Below are 24,717 nucleotides of genomic sequence, written 5' to 3'. Positions count from 1 at the left end.
CACTTTGCACCGAATGCGTGTGACGTCAACCAGTTCGCACTGCATTGTTTGCGGTTGCACTTTTCAAGTTGGTAAGTGTCATTCATTTACGCTCACATGTGCCGGTGGCTAATCACTTCTATTCGTGTCTCCATTAAATCTATTCTTACAAAGAAAGACGCTTACATTTTACGCTTACATTGATTGATATTATACAATTAATATGTAAGCTATTAAGTACTTGTTGTTGACGTCATACCTATTGAGTTTATTTTACTATTTCTTTCATTAATATTTTTTTATTAATTTTCTCATGTTTCTCATGAGTTCATTTGCTCATGTTTTTTTTTTCTAATTTGACACGGACTTTTATTAAAAATATGGTAGCCAATGATATATAATATAAATTCAATAAAATATTTGAAAAATAAAACCATTCTGTTTTTTTTTTTTATAGAATAGTAAGGTGGACGAGCATATGGGCCACCTGATGGTAAGTGGTCACCAAACGCCCTTAGACATTGGCATTGTAAGAAATGTCAACCATCGCTTAAAGCCAATGCGCCACCAACCTTGGGAACTAAGATTTTATGTCCCTTGTGCCTGTAAGTAATTACATAATATATAATTACTGGCTCAATCACCCTTCAAACCGGAACACAACAATATCAAGTATTGCTGTTTTACGGTAGAATATCTGATGAGTGGGTGGTACCTACCCAGACGAGCTTGCACAAAGCCCTACCACCAGTAAAATAATTGTTAAATGTTCATGTGTTTTTATAAAACTCATGTTAAATATACGTGTCAATGTGTGTGTATAGGTCTACACATTGACACGTATATCTTCACAATTAAAAAAAACCCTGACAAAAGCTTAAAAAATAATAAAAAATCGAGTATAACGAAATCCAGAGCCCAGACAAAATTTCTATTTGCAACGATCGTTTAACGGCGTATATTTTGCTCCACACCGTTAGCTACCCACACGAATTCTTATATAAGCCTGTGTTAAACCTAGACTCGGCGAAAAATACCTGTAAAGCCATTGGCACGTGTTGGAAGTCGCTATACTTATGCCTATGAATCATGGAAGGTTTTTAATAAAATCGTTGTTCTCGAATGTTCTTTAGTCGTGAAATTTAAATAGGTCGTGCTTGATGGTTCAAGGCAGTGGATACAGGAATAGCCCTATGAGTGAGTTGTTTAAAATAGACATCAAATAGCTTGTCGTATGTTTACCCTATTCCGCGAGTGAATCGCATTTGTCTACATATTTAATTTAACAAAGATAAAAATTTAAGTCTTTTTGATTTTTTTGTTATTAATGATTATAATGTTGATTATTCTTGAAATAACACATATTATTTTATTAATTTAATTATATCATAACAATTATATAATTATTGATTGAATAATTTAATAATCATACAATTTCAATTCATATTGTCGTAATATTTAGTAATATGATAAATACATAAAGATTTAAATTTTTTATTTATACAAATAACAATTAAACAACTCCCGTTTTATAAACAATGGTAATTTTAATAACAACGTAACTTTTAAATGAGTTTATAAAGCGTATGTAATAAATATAAGCAAAGGTGGGATGGAAAGAGATTATTTATGTAAATAGATGTAAAAAGGCACACTTTACGTGAATGTCTTCGGAACGTTAGGAACGTGGGCGTCCGCTAGTGGAGAATCTGGAGCAGGCAGTTACAATCGCCATGTACCAGGACATCATCAGTTAGCAAGAGGTTAAGGTATGCGTAGCTGCGAGCACTAGCTGCATGCATATCTTTACGATGATGTAGTTTTTTGTTGCTTCTACTCCATAACAGATGTCGCTTTTTGGCATTGAAGCAGATTTATATTCTAGTAGATGGGCGCTCTGTTTTTCTATTTTAATATAATATAACCTTTGACAAAAATTGACGAATAAGAATCCAATTTAAATGCTCATTACTTTTTTAGTGCAATTTTAAATTAAAAAAGTACTTAGATGAAATTCTTTAATTCTTTACTTCAATATTCTAAGATGTTTTTTTATTATAAAACAAAATAAAGCGATGACTTGATGATTCAAAATCGATCTTTCAGGTACTATCTTATATGATTATGTAAGTGTTAGGTACAACTAATGTTATTTTAATGTACTTTATGTATATATATTTGATCTACACTATATTCTATATTTAGGTATAAAAAAGTAATAATCTGAATGTTTTTTTTTTATTGACCTGGTAAATAAGCCGTGTTAAATGTTAAACTAACACAAAAATGTGTTTTCATATCCAAAAATTTGAAAATTGCAGCTACTTCCATCTATACGTCCATATATCCATGGGAGTTGATACAATTTTCACCATCAATTAAATAAATATATTTAGGTGATTGCTATAGGGGATATATTATTATATCATAATTGTTACATATTCAAAAGATATTTTTAATTGAATTTGTGGCTTAACGCTTTCCTATTGTGTCGGATTCGTCGTGTGTCATCGGATATTTGAGAGAGTGCACTTGTGTTTGCGCACATGCTTGTGCAATATATAATACGAATATACCCCAATTATATGGATAGTCCCTTTTTAGAAAACCCACCGTAATCAAAACAGCACAAACGAAATTGCAGTATAGAGAATTCATTCATTCATTCATTCACAAATATGTTAAATAAAGCAAATTGGTTTTGTCTATGACGTTTATTTATCGCTTTACATATTATGTAAACAAAATGTATTTACAATAAAATAGTACATACTACGCTTACGTCTATTTTAATAATGTGGAAATATACAATAAAAAGAAATGTATGTAAAAACATATATTCTTTGTATTTTCGATGACTAGAATTATTTCATTGTAACCATATACTATATTATTTATCTATATAATATATAAATTGTAAGTAAATGGAATTCAATCGTCTTAATTAATTAGTAATAAAACTTCATTAAAAGTAGCCGTTATTATACTAGCAATAAAAGAAAACTTGCAGAGATAATTAAAAGTGCGTAATATTTTTCTTCCCTAGTTATTTTTATACAGCATTTGTTACGTTTTAGCAAAAATTATTGGATTAAATCATATTGTTTTATAATATAAAAAAATTAGATAATAAAAAATAGAAAATAAAAAAAAATATACCTATGTCTCAGCCCAGTCTTGTTCAAAACAATAAATCTAAATTAAATAAATAATTTAGCTTTTTCGTGTAAATTATGTTACATAGTACACAATATAAAGCTCTAACAAGTTTGAAAATTTGATATTTTTATTTTAAGTTTTTTATTTGTGCTAGTAGGGCAAAGACTACTTCTTCGACAATGAGAAAATCTGTCTCTTTGGTAACTGTTTGACAACTGACAATACAATGGAAATGGTATATTTAATTAAATACAGATTTAAGCAAAACCTTTGTTTAAATTTCATTAAACAATATCAATACTTGACAGACTCGAAAATGGTTGAACTTATCCTAATTTGACAACATTCAGATTTATTAGTAAAAAAATTAGGTGCAAGAATTTCCTAAAATTTATTTAGTCTGTGCTATTGTTTCTATAACAAACATATATTATATAAATAACTATTTATTGCACATTACTTATGACTAGAATTTCCAATGACCAGATCATATTTACAAATTATTTGGTTATATAAGCGCTTAGTACACTGACAAATTATAGTATCTTAAAAATTGTATTGCGATTTAATACATAAAATTGACTTAACATTAAATTATTGAAAATCAATTTATCATATTTAATCACTGTTTTTTATCTAAGTTCATTGAACTGTTCTAAATTGTTAATAATACAGCACTTTATAAATTAAGGTTATTGCTTGCCACACGTGTTAAAATATTTACAAATATTATTTTATGTAATTTAAAATTGAGTTCAATTAAAAATAAACCTAATAAACAATAATGTCTAATTTGAGCATTATTTACATACTTAGTATTTTAAATTCAATTTCTGTTTAAGCTAGTGTTCATGCCTAACGTAGTCAGTCGCCGACTGTCAGCTGGTTTACTTTCAGCCCTAATGTGATCGTAGAGATAAACTGCATTTTTCGTTCACACTGCGTAAGCTGAGCGGCTGATTGTCGAGCGATTCTGCTATATAGCCAATGAGTGACAGCGGCGCGTAGTGGCATCGTATTGCACTAAGCAGATCATCAGTAACTGTGCTCAGTTTGAAGTGAACGATAAGTTTGATAACTATGGATGCAATAAATTGCTGACAGTTGGCCTGACCTTACGTTAGGTGTGAACGCTCGTTAAACATAACTAAAAATAAATCACTTAACCCGTTTTATCACTTATACCAAATCGTCGTAGTGTTCGTTGAAGCTCTGATCCAAAGCGTCGCTGTCGAAATTAGCGGTTTCGTTTTGACAAGTCTCCTTTTGTGCTAGTAATCTATCGCAAGCATTTAGTCTCCCGTGCAATACGTCATACACGCGCGTCATCGATGCAACTTTTTCTTTGCTAGAAGGATCTGTTTCTATTGCGAAAAGTCTTGAATCAAGCAATTTTATTGCAGCGACGATGTAATTACGCAATGTTTTTGTTTTGTGTTCGCTGCTTATTCTCTCCAAAAACGCACATACTTGACTTTCCCCACACAGTAATACATCGACATCATAAGCTAGCGGTGAATGCTGTCTATGTAAGTACGCGATTAATCGTTTTGCGTATCTGCGGTATGTTCTGTACGCTTTTCGCTTTCGCGCTCCAAGCGAACGACCCATCGCCATTGATTTTTTCATGTCATCGATTACCGCTTTGTATCCTGCATCGATTTTCGAATCAAAAATATCTCGCAATCGCGTTTCCACAGGCTGTAATTCATAAGGCGCGGGAGATGGCGGCAGAGAGGGTGATGATGGTGGTGGTGACAGGGGTAAAGAGCCACGTGCATTTTCTTCTTCACTGGACTCACTAGATACTCGACTCTCTGCTGGGCTTGCTACTGGAATAGAATAAGGTCGCGGACGGGCTCTTGTCCTTTGAACTCGAGCTGGGCGTGGTGCAGTTCTAGCATTATATGCAGTAAGTACATTCGCATCTTGTTCTGTAAGAGGTCGTGAACGTTGAGTCGCGGCCAGTGGAATTATGCGTATTTTAACAAGAGAGTAGCTTTGATGAATTTTTGCACGAATCCGAGGATCTTCATAATCTGCACCCCAAAGATCTCGAATAGCCGATTCCTTTAAGAACCGAACTTGACACAGTTCTCCATTGAAAAATCTCTTTCTTTGTTGTTCGTTGAGCGCGTCTCTCTCTGCTCCAGTTAAGCCGTGGACCTTAGTCAAGTGGTCAGGTAGCTTCCCATATGTGAAGCGTGCGCAATCCTCGATGGGACATGGTATATTGGCATGGTTCTGTTTTTTTGTCCGAGCGCCGGCTGTTGTAGGCCGCGCACTCATCTTTTATCTTCAATCTGAAACAAAGATGACATGCCATAAATATATATTGAAGCAAACGATGAGAAAAAATAACATTTAAAAGTGATTTAATGAGCCAATTTGAATAAAGCATATTTTGATAACAAAGTGAAATGTCGTGCTTAACTTTCCGCGGTATGCGCATAATAGCTATACTATATGTAATATAGTTTAAAAAGAAATTTAGTTGAATTGTAATAGAAAATGGAATTCATATTTGTTGCAATTTCAGCTATACTTGTAGATGGGAAATAGAAAGTCAAAATAAAGTAAAGTAAGCATGTGAATGTCCCACTGGTAGGCTAAGATCTCCTCTGCCTTTGAGGAGAAAATTTGGATCTTATTGCCCTATGCTGATCCATTACGGTTTGGGTTGTATATCCAACACATGTGGCAGGATGCTTTCCTTTAGCTTTAGGATGTTTTCCTTCACCGCTGAGAACGATATGATTTATAAACACAAAAGTAAGTAACCAATAATATTTTTAATATTAATAATTCAATTCTTACAATCCAACATTCGTAATGTAGATCAGTTAATTTATTTAGAGTATGTTTATCAACAAGGGTGGCTGTCCGAGTATAATAATTGTGTTGACGGAGCCCGGCGGCTGTTTGCGGAGCGCCTTGTCCGTTTAATTTATTGAAAACAATGTTTCCTTCGAGGGATATGTCTCAGCTCGCTTTTAGTAGAAATTACTGGGTGTCATACGATGGAGACATCTGCGTAGAAGTTCATTAGCAATTTTAGTATGGATATGCTACGTTAGATATAACATGGGATAATATACTTTGTTTGTGTTGATATATTCTGTGTATTTTTTGGTAGAGTAGAATAGAGTCATGTCATATAGCTCATATATATTTAGGGTTTTTTTGTTTAACGCAACATTCAATACAATTACAATCAATTACAGCGGTAAACCAAATTACAGTAAAATTACCGTAACAGCCTGTGAATGTCCCACTGCTGGGCTAAAGGCCTCCTCTCCTCTTTTTGAGGAGAAGGTTTAAAGCTTATTCCACCACGCTGCTCCAATGCGGGTTGGTGGAGTACACATGTGGCAGATTTCAGTGAAATTTGACATATGCAAGATTCCTCACGATGTTTTCCTTCACCGTAAAGCACGAGATGAATTATAATCACAAATTAAGCACATGAAAATTCAGTGGTGCTTGCCCGGATTTGAACCCACGATCATCGAGTAAGATTCACGCGTTCTTACCACTGGGCCAAGGCTTGTTTTCAGTATCGGATTAAGAGATCCAAGGCTCCTCGCCACGTTAACGTCAGAGGCCTTTCCATTCTGAATGACTGACTGGGACCTTCGGTTGGCGGCGGTCCTAGACCAGTGTCTTATAGGCCTGGGTATAAATATGGGGCTGTTTGTTTTAAGTTGTAAGAAATAAGAACTTTATATACCTTTCTATATATCTTTCTTTTGCATATCAATGATATGCTCTCCCTTGGGAACATACATTGCTATGCAGATGATAGTACAGTGCATGGTGGATACCACGGACGCGCAGTGGCTGGGCGGGCGGAAACTGAGGAGAGGCGGGAGAATCTTGTCATTGAACTCGATAGGACGTTAGAGCTCATCGCCAAATGGGGCTCTGATAATCTTGTTGAGTTTAATGCCAAGAAAACACAGGTATGCGCTCTCACGGCGAAAAAGTCAACATTTTCCCCTCTTCCCTCCCTCTGTGGTACTCCGCTGGTGATGCAAAGCAAAATCGCCATGCTGGGGATTGACGTTTGCTGCGACCTTAGTCCAAGGGATTACATCGAGGCTGTTATAAAAACAGCTTCACGGAAACTCGGAGTTCTGAACAAGGTGCGGCGCTTTTTCACGCCACAAAAACTGTGCCTGCTGTACAAAACACAGGTACGGTCTTGCGTGGAATATTGCTCGCACCTTTGGGATGGCTCCGCTAAGTACCTACTTGAGGCCTTGGACCGGTTGCAGCGACGTGCCGTACGCATTATTGGCGACGTAAAGGTCACAAACACCCTTGAACCTTTACAATTGCGTCGTGAGATAGCAGCACTGAGCGCTTTCTATCGACTGTATCACGGCGAGTGCTCTGAGGAATTATTCTCTCTAATTCCTGCTTCCCCCTTCCTTCTTAAGTCCACGCGAGCTGGTTCTCGATGTCACCGCCTAACTGTGACATCAATTCCATCGCGAACAAAGAAATTTGGCAACTCCTTTCTTTGTCGCACTTCCAAAAAATGGAATTCCTTACCAGCTCACGTGTTCCCCTCCTCTTACAACCCGGGTTCCTTCAAACGAGGCGTGAAGAGGCATCTTGCGGGCCGGCAAGGCGACGGCGGCTAGTGCAGAACGTTTTTCCCGTCTGTACTGGCCGTCGTCGCGTTTGGACTCTACTACCACTTACCATCAGGTGGAGTAGAGTCATTTGCCCTCCCGGCGAATATAAAAAAAAATAATACCAACTCTATGGTAAAGCAACTATGGGCAAAGCTGGTAATTAACAGATATATCAATACTACGGTCAATATTATTATACATTATCAACCAAATATAATGTCTACACAATCAGATAATCGACGCATGAACGATAAGTATATAAAAAAATTTCTTTGATTATGTATTATGGAATGTTTACATTTAGTATGTATTTTATTGTTAGTCAACGTTTATCACTTTATTCATAAATACTAGAAAAACCATTTGGACTACGGTATTATATCTATGAATTTTAAAAACGGGCGTGAGTGAATTCTTATTTCGCACATATTATTTTAATTATTTATTTTATGTGCTGTTCATATGTATTGTATGTATTTTGGGGTACTTTTTTACTTTTATTAATAGAAACGGAAACATTTATTAATAACAATGTTTATATAGATTTCAGAACAAAGACAAAAAAAAAGTTTGTTTTTAAGAACTGTTATTTTTATTAACTTACCATCACGTTCCTAGCATCGTTTAGGTCAAATTTTGCGAGTTAAATTAGAGTCTTTACTTTACTACTTAATCTTATACGGTTGGAGTTTTATATGTAGGTTTAATTATTTTTAATGATAAGTATGACCTTATTGTACACACAGAATTGGCTTTAGATGAGAAAAAGTCTTGACGATCAACATCACATACACGAGTTTTTATCTGCGTTCAATTATGACAACTAGTTCAGTATTTCTTTCTTTATTTTATTATAAAGCATTTTATTCAAAATGTTACAAAATATTAATTTATTGTAGTTATTTTACAAACGAAGTATTAATTATAAATATGTATTTGTTTAAATGGAATAATAACGGGAACCTAAAACAATATAGACTATATAAAGAGGTATGAAAATTAAGTCTCTGTAATAACACCGCTGTAGCCCCAATGACTAATATTACGGCCATTGGAGTCTGATTGAACTAATATTTATTTTGGAAATTAGCTCGTAGACTCGTACCGGCATCTTGGCCCGCGCCCACTCGCCGCAAAATTATAAATAATCTAAATTAAACGTCTCCCCGAGGAATCTATCCGTGATATCTTGCTATTGTTTAATATTCTTCAATTAATAATTTTGATTAGCTTCGTTCGTGAACATAAGCGTATTGTTTTTTTATGACAACAACTATAATAGCTGCGTTCAATTGAATAATAAAGAATATACTTGCGACATTCAATTGATTGAAGTAATTTATGTTGGTATGAGTTTCAACGTAATTTTTGTTCATATTTAGTATATAAAATTACGTTACTTAATATATTGCTATTATTTTATTTAAGGTAGATTTATAATCACTATTGACAATATTATTATCATAATTTTAATTCCTTTGTGATTAATTAATATTTTACCTGGCCTTCTTAAACTCTTCTGGATCTTATAGAAATTATATATAAGTTTTTTTATAACCAAATTATGTATTTGAATTGTTTTAATGATAATCCATACACAATATTTTTATGATGATCGGCGTTGGAACGTGGAATCGCTTAAAAGAGTTAAGAAACAAAACAGTATTTTGTAAATGTCCTCTGATCTTTACATTTCCTTGATATATACTGGTAATGTTATAGGTTATTGCAGTGATTCTCAACCCCTGTGCCGCGGCACTTTTGTGTGCCGCGAAATTCTAAAAGCTTGCCGCCAAATTTTTAAGAAACATCCTTTTAACAGGAATAAATATTTAAATCCATAAAATTTGATTGGGTTCGTAATCTATTTTACGCAGTGTGTATAGGTAAGTAAATAATTTTTAAACTTATATTTTTCTTTGTGTGCCAACAAAAAAAGGATGAGAATCACTGTGTTATTGAGACAAAAACTGTATAATCTAATTATATTTACAAATAATCCAGTTTTTTTTATTAAACTTTTTCGTTTTATTTTTATAACAATGAAGTTTTGACTTAAGAAAAAATATATATATTTAATTTAAGGGGTGACAAGCGATAGGAGATGGGGTTTCATAAAGATCGTCCTTTACCGCCGAGCATAACATTAATACACGCATATGAGATCTCAGTAATGACGGGATTTGAAGCCGTGTTCTTCGTTTAAAATCCACTGAGCTATCTCGATACAGAATTAATTATAAAAGTATGACAAATTTTACATCGTGTAGCGATACTGTCGCACAATTATGACAAGAGCGTCAAGTAAATTAGCGGTAAGTTTTCATAAAGAGCTCCCCTTTGTGAGTCGAAGTGGCGCGCCTTGAATAAATAACTTATTTGCATATTTAATACAGGTATCACGAGCAGATTCAATTGTTCAAATCTTGAATTATTAATCCATGCCGCGGTTAGCTTATTACCCTCTGGCTGAAACAATCAAATATTCAGATCAGCTTTTCTTTAATTAGCACGGTTTCTATTCGAATTTTTGACATAAAAAATAAAAGGTTCGAGTATTTCAAATAATCGATATTAGGGCCTGTTCTACCCCAAAAGAGAAATATAGTCAGTTTATTAACAGGAAGTAAGGCAAGGGGTCATCATATATTCATCTTGGAGTCTTTATTTGGTGACAGTGAACGAATTGTTTTTTATTGTATCAGTTAGGCAGACTGTACACAAGTGGGCTGCTTGGTGGTAAGTGGTTACCTGAATAATACTAAGTATTAGGTCCTTACAAATGAAATTAGCGTTTTGTAGTACTGACCACTTTGATCTGAAATATCTCCTCTTTGGTTAAGAATTCCAAATTCAAATTTATAAATTAATTTGAGTTTTGAAAACAGTCATTAATTTGTTTTTTCCTCACATCATCTAACCGCTGTATTAATCATCATCATCATTTCGTATAACGGTATAAAATATAAGTTTAGAATTTATAACTATAACAAGCGATTAATTTGATTTAGCACCCAAACAAGCTGACAAAGCCATGGGTGCCAAGAATAAAAATAAATATTAATATTTTGTTGTTATATTTAAACAATAAATAAACTTTTGTGTCAGTACCATTTCTTAATTTCCATTCAGATGTATTTCTTTGTTGTAATCATTACATTCAGTTTTAATATTATTTTCTGAGATATATATTATATTAAGTGATTACATTTTAATCAAGTTGATTCGATATATATAAAACTAATTATTGTTAACATACGAAACTAAACTTACCTACATGATTATAAACTATCAAAACTTTATGTGCTTTATTGTAGATAGGATGCCTAATTTGCTTAATTGGAATAAAATGCGTTTACAATTCTTCGAGGGTAAACAATCACGATAAAAGGTATAGGAACGGTATATAAAATTAGCATGGTGACACAAGGTAGGTAAAATATATTATTCTAACTATAATATTCGGCATGCGAAGCGTCTTTAATGTAAACTTTGGCTAACGAAAATACGTTCTCAAATCAAATGTATGTATATCAATTGTCATGACAATAGTTTGAAAGATATTAAATATGACAGGTCAAAGTGCCATCTAGCGGCGAAATACAAAATTAAAGATAGTATAAAAATCTTCATGAAAGAAATCACTATCACTAAATATTATTTAAGAATGTGCCCCGCCGTCTGTCTGTCTAAACGCGATAAACTCAAACTACCGAACGAATTTTCTTACGGATTTTACCAATGGACGGATATAATTCATTAAGGTTTTATGAAAATGGGTTAAAATACGACGATTAATATTGAAGATAACGGAAAGAATCATATCGACTGGGAGCTTTACTGTGCCGCGTAAACCATTAGAGTTATAAGTATGTATTACGATATAAAATTATGTAGACCATTATTCAGTCCGTGCGGAACCGGTACTGGTAGCTTGTATGTTATGTACATATATATGTAATTTAGTCGGTGAATTATGATGTTGAAGCTTATTAATCTCAATCAGATAAAAATCGATGTTCATTTTGTATAAATATACTTAAAAGTATTAAAGACGTAATCGTTAGCAATGAATTAAAAAACCACAAACATGTTTGCAATTAATAATTATTATTTGTACGGTTGCTTCGCAATATTTGCCGTTGTATTAATGAAATACACTTCGATTCATAACTTTAATACCGTAACATCACAGACCCGAGAGCGTACGTTTGTTTTCCACGTCACAGGGGGACGCCTCCACCCGGTAAACAGTAAACAGGGGGACGTAAACAGGGGTTGCATTTAGATATGCAACAAAAACAGTGCGTATTTACGAGTTCAAAACGCGTCGTATTAAACTAATCAAAAACAATACGATATTGATATTTATAATTATATAATTAAATTATAATTATATAACATTCGATAATATGTTTTTTTTAAGAACCTCTTTATTGATCAACAGAATTGTGTACATGGAACGAAAAGCGGTTTAATGTCTGAAGACAAATTAGCCGCTCACAGATAATTTAATCACATAAACATTATACATTTCAAAAATAAATAAATTTCATAGTGAGAGAATAAATAACTTAAATAATCAATAAACAAAAACTTAAGAAATATTTAATTTACTTAACCTAATTGAAGCACCAATAGTATTATTATAATTATATTATAATTCGACATTTTCCTCTTATAAAATATTGATAGCGGTAGTCAAAATATTTTTCTTTTTGTTAAACGTTACTACCTCAATGATCGACCAATGAAAATATACTTATACGATTTTAAAGTAAAAAAGTATAAGTTAAAAATGTAAACCTTGGATATTGCCCTTTGACTGTTCGGATCATGCGGAACATATTGGATAGAACTGGATGGTTTATTAACTTAATATGGTTCCACATGGAATCTGTGTCATTTAAGGGTAGGCTTATGAACGGTTTAATAAAGAATATTCCAGAAAATATCATCATATTAAAATCTTTTAACATATGTAAATAAAATTGTTAAAATATCTATTTTATATTTCTTATTTTAGATATTACATTTAAATGAAAAGTCTTCGAATTGGATGGCAGATGCAATTGGTGGACAGTAAAGGCAAAACAATATCCCAATGTCGTTCATTTCAACGTAAGAGGGAATATATCAGTGTTTTTGGTTGCTTCATATGAGTCATAACAGTTGTTTAAAATTTGTCATACGTATTTGAATCTAGAAAACCCACGTTTTTCTCTTAAATTTAAATTTAAAGGTTAGTTTTTTTTTTTATATAAAATAGGAAGGTGGACGAGCATATGGGCCACCTGATGGTAAGTGGTCACCAAACGCCCTTAGACATTGGCATTGTAAGAAATGTCAACCATCGCTTATAGCCAATGCGCCACCAACCTTGGGAACTAAGATTTAATGTCCCTTGTGCCTGTAATTACACTGGCTAACTCACCCTTCAAACCGGAACACAACAATATCAAGTATTGCTGTTTTGCGGTAGAATATCTGATGAGTGGGTGGTACCTACCCAGACGAGCTTGCACAAAGCCCTACCACCAGTAATTAATCACCAGTAAGTAATCCTCCCCGCGGGCGAATACTAATTTTAAATAATATCTATTTCAAATAAAATAAAATAAAATATTTAATTCAAGCTGGAGCAACTTACAGGAGGCGAGCACTTTTGAATAGTCATTTAATAAGGTTTAATTAAATTTAAAGATAAATGGTAATTTAGATTCTACCAAGGAGAACCGGCTAGAAACTTAAACCTAGTTACTCTTTTAATGACATTTACATAGATAATTAAATACAATTGAATTTTTATTTATCCTGCACGCTTTTTTCTTCTATATAACTCTTCGTCGAGGAATATGTCTTATTAATTAAAGTTGAATAAATTATTTTAAAAACGCTGCCCTTTTAATTTATATGATATTTGAAATTCATTTTAATATCTTCAAAACGCCTATATTAATTATTTATATAATACGTTACTGTATATATTTATACAAATGGCAATTTTTATAAATTCTTAAAATTTGTATGTAAATTATTTTGATTAGGAATATCAATTAAATTAAATTATTATATTTTTTTCACTTATCTTGATAATTAATATAAATGGCAATCTAAACATTTTTGAGTTTGTATGGTCGCACAATAATTTTGCGGACACATCTCAAGTGTAACTTGAAATAAAATAATTTAAATTTGACGAACAAAAAATAACTCCTAAGTCTCTCTTCCTAACTAATTATATATATATGAATGAAATAATGAAAAATCATATAATACACATATCAGAGGCATAAAAATTGGCCTCTATGTAATTCAACTACAAATTTAATATAAATATATTTATTAAGTATTATTACATGAAACATAAGTTTATGCTGACTATATATAAAATTATCATTATTTAAATAATAAAAATGCATAATCAGTAATTTACAGATACAAAAATACCTAAATTTATTTCATAGAATTATATCTAAATATATTTATTTTGCATTAATTAATAAAAATAGGTAATTACATAAATCATAAAGCACTTATTTTTAAATAACTTAAACTTTTTAAATGCGCTTGTAACTCGTAAATCATTATTTGTTTCATTTACAAATAATTCCAAAAATCTAAACGATAAACGATATACTTTGCAATGCGTTTAAAAAGAAAATTGGTTTTAATTAAAAGCAATATTAAGTATGTACGTATCGATCTAATTTGATAGTTATTCTAATGTTATAATTATTGCGTCTGAGTTGTATTAAAACTTGCATTGCCTATTAAAACATAAGTAATTTATTGTATCGTCGAAGTTTGCAAAATTATTGTAATAATAGATGACTTTTTAGTTATATCGTTAAATTACACAAATATCGTTGAGTAATTAGTTTTGAAAAAAAATAAAAAAATATTTCTAATATATTTTATTGGAATCAATATAGTTCGTATCGATCCTTCAACATATGTATATATAATTACACTAAATGTAACTATCACTTACCTTAATACAGTTCACGAAAGTCCAAAACTTGTGTTGTTTACGACTATAAACACGTTGTTGTTGTTTATTGTGTACTACGGAAAGCTGACGAAACGTGCTCTCCCCTACAACGCCGATGCTCGACTGAAATTACGTAACACATCCTAGCGGATTCCTTTCCCTTGATTTCCATGCATTTTCTCACAGAGCGCACCAGTTAGAGATGAACTCCTCTTCCTCTTTGCGCTCCTGGTATTTCGGTCGCTTGAGGGGGTAACAATTTTAATGTAAGGTTCACTCGTAGCTAGTTTCCACTCTGCTTGCTCAACGGATAGATAGGCCGCTGTCGGAAAACTTCGTCCATCAACGGGGGAAGCTCCACCTACTTTTTTTTGATTTGAGATTATATATATATATTACGGACATTCGAAGCATGGAAGACATTCTTTCGTTAGCATCTGATAAAAAAAAAATATCCATAATTTTCCGAACGACAAATCGTCACGACATATTAAAACTTCTTTGTTGGTCGATTGTAAAAAAATACTTTTTGTAATTTTTTTTAGGTAATATTTTTTTAATCCACACGATAGCAACAATTATAACAGAGCTCATCTTCTTATTTGTATAAAAATATAATGCCAAACAGAACATAGACTGTTGTTTGAAAATAATTTGTGATTTTTTTATTTGGATACAATTTTAGTTTTATTTTCGGGTTGATTGTTATTATTAAACTATAGTGCAATTTAGTTATGCGTTAATTCATTATTCTTAATTTATAAAAGTTATTTGATAAAATTAATACGTAAGCTTAATAAATGTTTTACGTGTCCTTGATTTCAATAGGACCGAGTTATAAATTATTTTTAATATTTGATTCGTATGACACGCCTACTGTGTAGGCGTGGTTTATTTCGAACACGCCCTCCACACCTCCTTCGTAACTTGAGGCGCGGACTCTTGAGAGAGACGTTTCTGCTGTTATCCATCCAGTTTCAGAATACCATTTGAAAGCATACGATTTTAAAGAAAATCAGTAATTTTTGAATCAGTCGTATAACGCAGGATATGGCGATTCGCATATTGATCGGTCCAACTTTCTAGACAATTGATTAATACCTTGTGGGGATAGGTTTTAAAAAGTGTAATTTCAGAACAACGTGCGTCACTTTTATATACCATTTAAAGATTTAAAAAACGATTGCTCTATTTTTGCGTCTATTAACTATACAGTTTCAAGGAAAATATATGTTCTGAAATATAGCCTACGATTTTACTTTAATTTTAAATCGATATAAAAGCATATTTAAAACATATGTAGGCCGGTAGGTAGTAATGGGCCACGTGATGGTAATTCGTCACCATTAGAAATTGGCGCTTTAACAAATATTAACTATTCCTGACATCGTCAATGGGCCACGAACCTTAGGAACTAAGATGTTATGTCCCTTGTGCCTGTAGTTACACTGGCTCATTTACGTTTATAATTTCTTTCCGAAACACGACAGTACTAATATAAATGGGTAGTTACTGGAATGCTACCAATAAGAAAGTTTTTTTGTTGTTTCTTATTTTAAATATGTAGCATGTTAGGTACACGTTTATAAAATATAATTATCTATTTGTGTGTGTGAATTCTGTATATGTACATGTTAATTTTTTTTTTTCAAATAATTTAAACAATTTTATTAAAAGCAATCTAAATTTTATTTATTGTTTACATCTTAAGTTTTATAGTATGTTAAAGTATTGTAAATAAATGTTAATTAGGTATATATATATACATATATAAAGGAAATATATTAACCTTAAATATCTTGAAACGCAATTTGGTCAGTTCAAAATATTATAAGAGATTATAAAGAAATGAGACGACGGACACCAATGTGTAATGTTCATTTCTGGCATCTTTCCACGGTAGTATGAGGCTTATTTCATAGAAGTCTATCTGGGATATAGGCGAAGCTTAAAATACGTCGCCGGTATCGGTAAAATCAGAGAAATTTACTACCAAAGAAAAATAAAAAGACAAAAATTGATGAAGCGGATCCTTTGACATCAAACTGTTTTCTAATGTCAAAATTAAAGTAGGTAAAGAATCAATTTCATCACCGAAACAGTGATGAGATTTACTTCGTAATAAATAAATTTTAATATGAAATAAAATATATTTAAAAAGAGGATAACTTGATAATATTTTAATTGGTCGTAGGGCTTTGTGCAAGCTCGTCTGGGTAGGTACAACCCATTCATCAGATATCCTACCGCAAAACAGCAGTATTCTTGTGTTCCGGTTTGAACTTTGAGTGAGCCAGTGTAATTACAGGCACAAGGGACATAACATCTTAGTCCCCAAGGTTGGTGGCACATTGACGACGTAAGCGATGGTTAACATTTCTTACATTGTCAATGTCTATGGGCGTTGGTGACAACTTACCATCAGGTGGCCCATATGCTCCGCCTACCTATACCATAATAAAAACATAAATTCTGAGTTTTCTGAAAATATTAGCGTGATGTTCAAAGTCAAAGTCAAAATTAAAATTAAAATCTTTATTCCATATAGAAGCGTTGAACTTTTTTATGTAAGAGCGGGGCAAACGAGCAGGAGGCTTACCTGATGGACAGTGACTACCGCCCTGACACCTGCAACACCTATGGGCTTGCAGGTGCGTTGCCGGACTTTAAAGAATGAAAAGCACTGGCTTATTGAATATTGGCTGTCAAAAATCTACCACTTATATTTTAGAGATATTCTTGAGTCTATGATTTTTTCTTATACAGTATTTATTTGGTATATTTTTGGCATATTATAGGCATTTCGACTTGACTCTACATCTCACAATCTTAAGTTTTTAATAGCATTTTAAACTAATTTTGATTTATAAATTCGTAAGGAGAGAGAAATGGGTCGTGTCATGGTCAGTAGCTACCAACACCCATAGACATAGGCTCTGTGACATGATGATTACACTTTAAATGCATCGCCAACCTCACAGCTAAGATGTTATGTTTATTGTGTCTGTAATTAGTCTAGGCTTTGCCAGGCCGATTCTTAGTCATTGGGTTTTCGGGATGTATTAGAGATTGAGATACCGCAAACTTGAGAAGAACCGAGGAAAACTTACTGGGATTTTTTACCGTAATAATAATATTAATAAGTACAATTCTATTTTTTATTAGGCCCTAGATTGAATTGTGAATGTATGAAAATGAAATGAATTGAAATTTATTTGACGTGCTCTAGGATTTCCTGTGGAAACGCAAGTAATAATAGATTTATGTACATAGCAAAGGTATTTTTATCTACATATTTGTGCTTGTTCTTTGTATGCATGGTAATTAAAAAGCGAATGATCAATTACGAGTACATTCTTCTAATTACCAGAATTTAGTCTTAAAACTATTTAAATACATTCCAACATAAATATATAAGGATGTACCGACATGAGCATGATATTAAGAAATCAAATAAACCAAGACACGGACAGACGCATGTATTATATATATTATATTCTAAAACATAGGTAAATTTCTTGATAAAGAAACTTTTAATTTTACACAGTTTCCGTTTAATACATTATCTCAATGTCGAATATGATATTGACTTTTTTTTCTTACTATTTATTTTAAAATGACAATAAGCTTGTGACCTATCTAACCAGTTAGGTAGGTACCACCGCCAAACATATTCCACCTCATATATTAACTATGTATAATTCTCATATTCCACCGCCAAACAGCAGCAGTGTTGATAACTTACCATCAGGTGTTCTATTTGCCAGCCTCCCAACCTATTTTTTATAAATATATATTTATATATAACAAAGAAATAACGAAGAAGGTAATTATTTAGTTTTTGCATTTGAATGCGTGATATTTTATATCATGTGTAATATACATTCAGTGGTGCTTGCCCGGATTTGAACCCACGATCATCATCATTTCTTTGCGGCTCGAAAAAAGCCAAGATGGCCTAGTGGTTAGAACGCGTGAATTGTAACCGATGATCGTGGGTTGATGATGTGGGTGGGTGGATGAAGCACCACTGAATTTTCATGTGCCTAATTTTTGATTATAATTCATCTCGTGCTTGACGGTGAAGGAAAACATCGTGAGGAAACCTGCATGTGTCATTGAAATTCTGCCACATGTGTTTTCTACCAACCCGCATTGGAGCAGTGTGGTTGAATAAGCTCCAAACCTTCTCCTCAAAAGGGAAAGGAGGCCTTAGCCCAGCAGCGGGACATTAACAGGCTGTTACTGTAATATATATTCAACTTATTTTTCCGTTGTCGAGGCTAGGTGACTACGCAATCATTAATCAGCCAATAAGATCCAGAGCCCTGTTAAAAACATCTCGGCGGATCAAAATGTGACGCTTAACATGGACAAGGCTTTAAATAATTAATATCCTATATATTAAAACAAAAATTTTAAAAATTAAATTAGTAAAATATTTGTAAATTATATTATAGATAAAGTTGGTATTAAAATTCACACAGTAAAGTTAAATGTTTTTTTTACCTCAGTATATTATTTCAAATACGGAGATATAAACAAACATTATTAACCATCACATAATTTGTATTGAACCAAGCGATTTTTTCGGCTGTACTTTGCATTAAGTGTAATTTTTCCCACGAACACATTTTTCAAATATCTTAGAATACCTACAAAACTACAACTATAACTTATGTTATATTTAAAAAAATATTCAAAATATAATAATATAAACTCTCATAATATGAAAGTTTTCTGTCAATTTGTTTAGTACTTATTGCGTGAATGCGGGAAAAAAATAATAATGAACTTTTATACAGTGTAGAATTAAAAAAGTATATATCTTCTTACAACAGCATAAAATAGCATATACATATGTATAAATGTCATTCGATCCTTATTTATTAGAATGTCATATTAATCAAATTATATGTTATCAAAAACCCGTGTCACTTCACTGCTGGACATGGCCTCTTCCAGGGCTTACCTTGAGCTCCATCTTCAGCCCAATTAATATGTTTAGGTTATTCGAAGTGGATTGCTGAAATTAATTGAAAATATGATGAAACTAATTGAGAGTAATTGAAAGTAGAAAATATGTAGAATGATACTGATTTTAAATAATCCATTTATTATTCTAAAAATTTTCGCCCGATCCATATAAATGTGACCTCAATTTTTTTGACATAATGATGATAAAAATATGATGTTGAGCTCCCCTCCGGATATCCGATGGATATTGTGTTATCCGGCGGTACAATAAGACGCTCGTGATAAATTTGTACCGGGAAATGCCTCTTGATTGATAATCTTGTGGTAAGAAAAACACTTGCTGTAGGCGATAAAATACGCTAAGCTCCTTCATACATATTAATTATTGTATTTGTGGGAAAAAATAATTCAATTAAATTATTTGCATAATGTGATATAATTTTCTATTCCTTGTCTGATGAACCCTTAGCCCAGCGGTGGGACATTCACAGGCTACTAGTTTTTATTTTAGTAATCCTAAGGATTGGTAAGTACAAAAAGGCAATCAATGAAAAATATGTGCATATTTATTACCAATGGCAGGGCTCTTTGTTCTTAGTTCCTGTGATTGACAGCTGGCAATACATATTTATATCAGTGTTTTTGGAAATATTTCTTGACGAAACTTCAGTGAAAAATTCCTTTTTCAGCGTGCAGTGTGCAAAGTAAATCATAGGGCGTCTTGCATAATAACATAATAAAATAGGGTTCCGATACTTTGTTTATTGTTTTGATGAGTCCGCAGATTCTCCCCTTCATCATCAGAGTACAGTGCACTGCCCGCATATGCTGACGGAAAATATCAGAGAAATCCTTGTTTTGATCTTACAGTACTTACTTTGTTTTATCTCAGGCTAATTTTGTTTTTCGTATTACTTGGTAATTTTGTTAAATAATGTATGTATCATTTTATTAATTTTTATTGTCTATCATTCAGCAATACTATCAAAATAGGTAAAGGGGCTTTAATAGTTATTGCTGTATGTCTTTTAATGTATAATTAATACTACTATGATTGGAAATTGTAACGATACTTTATAATTACGGTTATTAGAATTAAATTTATTGTAATATTATAAGTTGATTTTAAGTTTCCAGTTTTTTTTTTAAGTAGGTATACGTTTTTTTTTCTATTGTGTCTGACAACGGAAGAATAATTAACTTCATTTTTTTGATACTGTTGATAATTATCCATGAATTAATATGAAGTATGAATCATATTCGTATGATTTATATTTAATATTACAAACAATTAAAACTGACCTGTTAATGTATTATAAGCAGGTCAGCTGAAATTATTTGTTTTCTTTCAATTTTGACGCAAAAAAGATTGATATGTAACCTATATTATTTCAGTTTATTGTTTTAGGATGCACATAGGCGAAATCGTATATTAATATGCAATATATGAGAATTAGCTTTATATATCGACGTAGTTGATAGGAAAATTGTCCATTCAGGTGCTTAAGAAGCAAACGCCAAAACTCTAATTGACGTACAAAAAAATATGGGACATTTGTAGGTCTTCAAAATATTTACAAAAAGTCAGCAACGTCATATACTTTTATAGGTAATAAATATCATTGTTATAATTTAAAAAAATATTAGATAAAATAATGACAATTTTACGTTTTATTTTCAATTATAGGTTATTAATCCTTAAAAAAATAATAACGCGAGCCGTGTTATTTACAATGCATTAACACGAGCTAATAGATCAGTTGTATATATACATAGATATTAAATCCTTATTAAATTAGTGCGAAGTCGGGATAGGTAGCATATAGGTAGCAGTAATAAATAAAATTATGCATATCCTCAGTTTTTTAATTTTATTATTTTATTAAATAGGAAGCCAACGCTGTAAACAATTTCGTTATTCTTGACTACAATCTTAAATAACTTAAATATAAAAATTGCATACCTCACTTATAGGCTAACTTAACATGCGTATGTAAAACGTTTATACGTATGTGTTTGTGAAATTACTGTAATTACAATAATGGTAATTAATATATTTGCTTTCAAGAACAATTTTTTGCTTTTTTACAATGTATTAGGGCAATGTGAAGGATTTTATAATAATTGTAAAAACCAGCAATAGCCTAACCAAGTAAATATCACGGGTTGTCTGTTTGATGATAAATATACCTTATGATGATAAATTTACTGGTGGTGGAGCTTTGTGTAAGCTCGTCTGGGTAGATACCACCCACTCATCAGATATTCTACCGCAAAACAGCAGTACTTGGTATTGTTGTGTTCCGGTTTGAAGGGTGACTGAGCCAGTGTTACTACAGGCACGAGGGTCATAACATCTTAGTTCCCAAGGTTGGTGGCGCATTGGTGATGTAAGCGATGGTTAACATTTCTTACAATGCCAATGTCTATGTGCGTTGGTGACCAATTACCATCAGGTGGCCCATATGCTCGTCCGCCTTCCTATTCTATAAAAAAAATACCTAACATAACGTGAGCAACTAACCACACGAAATTACAAAACGTTTTCGCAAATGAGTCGAATAAAATGTCAACTATCGTGATTCGTTGCTATTCAAAAACGGTTGTTTGAACGTCGCTGCGATTAAGTTCGTGAATTTTTGATACACCAGATCGTGGAGAAACAACAGCCGTATGTTTTTCACTTCGTTTTTCGGAATTTCGACCTGATTGTCGACTGAATAATAGATAGAAAAAGCTGAATGTAGTTCGAGGCACTGATTTTTCAATTACATCACAATGAACAGGGCTACAATGTTTGCGATCTCCAGCAATAAAAGCGAAAAGGATTTTATTTTTCGGCTGTCACTTTGTTTGTTATAGCGAATGCATTTTTATTAACTCATCAGATCACTTATTATCAATTTTATATCGAATTTATTATCGCATTGATCTCTTTTAAATTGCATCGTTCTGAAATGTCAGTTAATTAATTAATTTATACCTATGAAAGAATGTTTGACTAGTTCTTAACTGGCAGTTTTAAAACTAGAATACATTATTTTTTAGAATAATTATTTATACGATCAATACAAGGCTGACCTTTGAGTTCAGATGATTGCGTGTGAAGGACTCTTTTAATATATATTTTTTTAGTCTATCTTGATCTAGAAGTTCCGGTGGGCTTTTGAAAGACGCTTTTTGGATGTTGAATCGCTAGGCTTCTCATAATTATATAATAAAAATAATTTTTTTGAACTTAGCCGTGATAGTAAGAGACCGGGTGGGCTAACAAACCTTTACTAGAAACGGGTTCACGTCACATGCGTTAGTCGACATTTTTTTTGAATTGTCATTAAATTTTAATACAATGTTCAATTGATATACAAGCTTTTTTTTTAAAAAGTGGTTATAAAGAAAAACTGATAAGCTCGACATAATATATTTACATATAATATTTGAGTGATTGTGTATATTTTTGAAAGGCTTATATATATACGTATATAGTTAAATACATTGAAATTGAAATTACGGTAGAAAATATAAGTACCTTTTTGTTTCGAATGATTTGTTATCAGAAAATGTGAGACCGTAGCGAGTAATCTGCAGAGGGGAGGCGATGGTCTGTCACCAGAAAGTGGCCGAATAAATGAGAGGTCGTTTTTTGTCCTCAAACTAGCTTTTACCTCCTCGTGCCGATAATATCGGATCGCAACGTGTAATGCCCGCATGGATTATTGCGTTATAAATTGTCCGCATTGCCCATTCGATTTCTGAGGGCTGTAATGTTTTCGATATATGCTTTAAATAAACTGCTATTTTGCCTTTTCCTGTAAATATTTTAACTTTTATTTTCTATTTGAAATTTCGAAACCTTTACTATTATGGATATTGTGCACTTAATCTAATTAAAAATAATATAAAAATGGCAATTAGAATTATTACTAAAATTTAATATTGAATCATAAAGTATGAAGAAATAAACATTTCTATTCTATAAAATAAATTAAGATAAAAAAATCCAAATAAAGAAAAGTGCAATGACAGCCCTGTTTCCTGAATTTTCCGCTTTGTCCAGTCACTCCCCAAAGGAGCATTTAACGGTATTAGGGCTTTATTTTTTATAGTTCGAGGCAAAGAACTGCCTTATAGGTAAGTGAGCGCTATCCACATCGTTGTATTCACTTGAATGGATATATAATGTAACAAAATTTAAATTCCACCAGTACTAGACTATTTCCGGTAAGTTTTAACAAGCACTTTTGAATCATCATTTTGTAGATATTTCATATCGACAGTTTTGTATAAGGAAGTTTACACTGGGTGGAATTTAAATTTCGATAAAGCTAGACTTATTTATTTCGATAGAGCTATTAGTAAATATATATAAACCGTATGATTACATCATTCAGACAGAAAAAATATAATTAATTATCATCATATTATCTTTACTATCATCTTATCGAAATTATAAAATAACGATTCATAAGAGCTTGTAAGAGCTTACTGGACAAAAGTACTGCACTTCGAACACGAAGCAGTGTAGTACTGCTCTGTTATAACCATAAGATAAAATATCTGGATTCACTTAGCTTTATTTTTTTTAATTTTAGAAGCGCATAACGTAATGCGTTTTTAACGACAAACAATCGTTAAAAACTTGACTATAAATTTTCTCGCTATACATTTAACTTTCAAATACGGTCAGGTGATATCAAAAGTTGCAACAAAGGGCTTGAAAAAAATCCCATTGTTATCGAGGGTATAATTTATTAGGGGCCTCGGCTCACGGGAACCTTTTTTTATATATCATCGCATTATCCCCACTTGGAGAGTTACAACTTCTTAAAGAAAATCAGGGGAAATTAATTTAAGCATTTAAAACTGTCCTAGACACGACCTCTTTTCTTTGTTTTGATAAATGACATCTTACAGAATTTAATGAGGTGAATAAAGAAAATATTGGTTTACTATTACTAAATCATA

The 24,717-nt window shown here is 32.2% G+C and overlaps 1 protein-coding gene across 1 annotated transcript; it reads right to left on the bottom strand.

Annotated features, from left to right (window-relative positions):
• Positions 1 to 4,317: 4,317 nt before the first annotated feature.
• Positions 4,318 to 14,890, bottom strand: LOC126771140 (uncharacterized). The gene is made up of 2 exons (XM_050490887.1): positions 14,766 to 14,890; positions 4,318 to 5,434 (listed from the first exon to the last, which is right to left on the bottom strand). Exon 2 carries the CDS (start codon positions 5,425 to 5,427, stop codon positions 4,318 to 4,320), a length of 1,110 nt encoding a protein of 369 aa, XP_050346844.1. The 5' UTR covers positions 5,428 to 5,434; positions 14,766 to 14,890.
• Positions 14,891 to 24,717: the final 9,827 nt, after the last annotated feature.

The sequence above is a fragment of the Nymphalis io genome, chromosome 10 (genome assembly GCF_905147045.1).
Source record: "Nymphalis io chromosome 10, ilAglIoxx1.1, whole genome shotgun sequence".
NCBI lineage: Eukaryota > Metazoa > Arthropoda > Insecta > Lepidoptera > Nymphalidae > Nymphalis > Nymphalis io.
This window is presented reverse-complemented; position numbering and strand designations above follow the sequence as displayed.

Bases quoted from the DNA above. Each gene is read 5' to 3' on its own strand.
- LOC126771140 (XM_050490887.1), bottom strand. From the start codon at position 5,427: ATGAGTGCGCGGCCTACAACAGCCGGCGCTCGGACAAAAAAACAGAAC.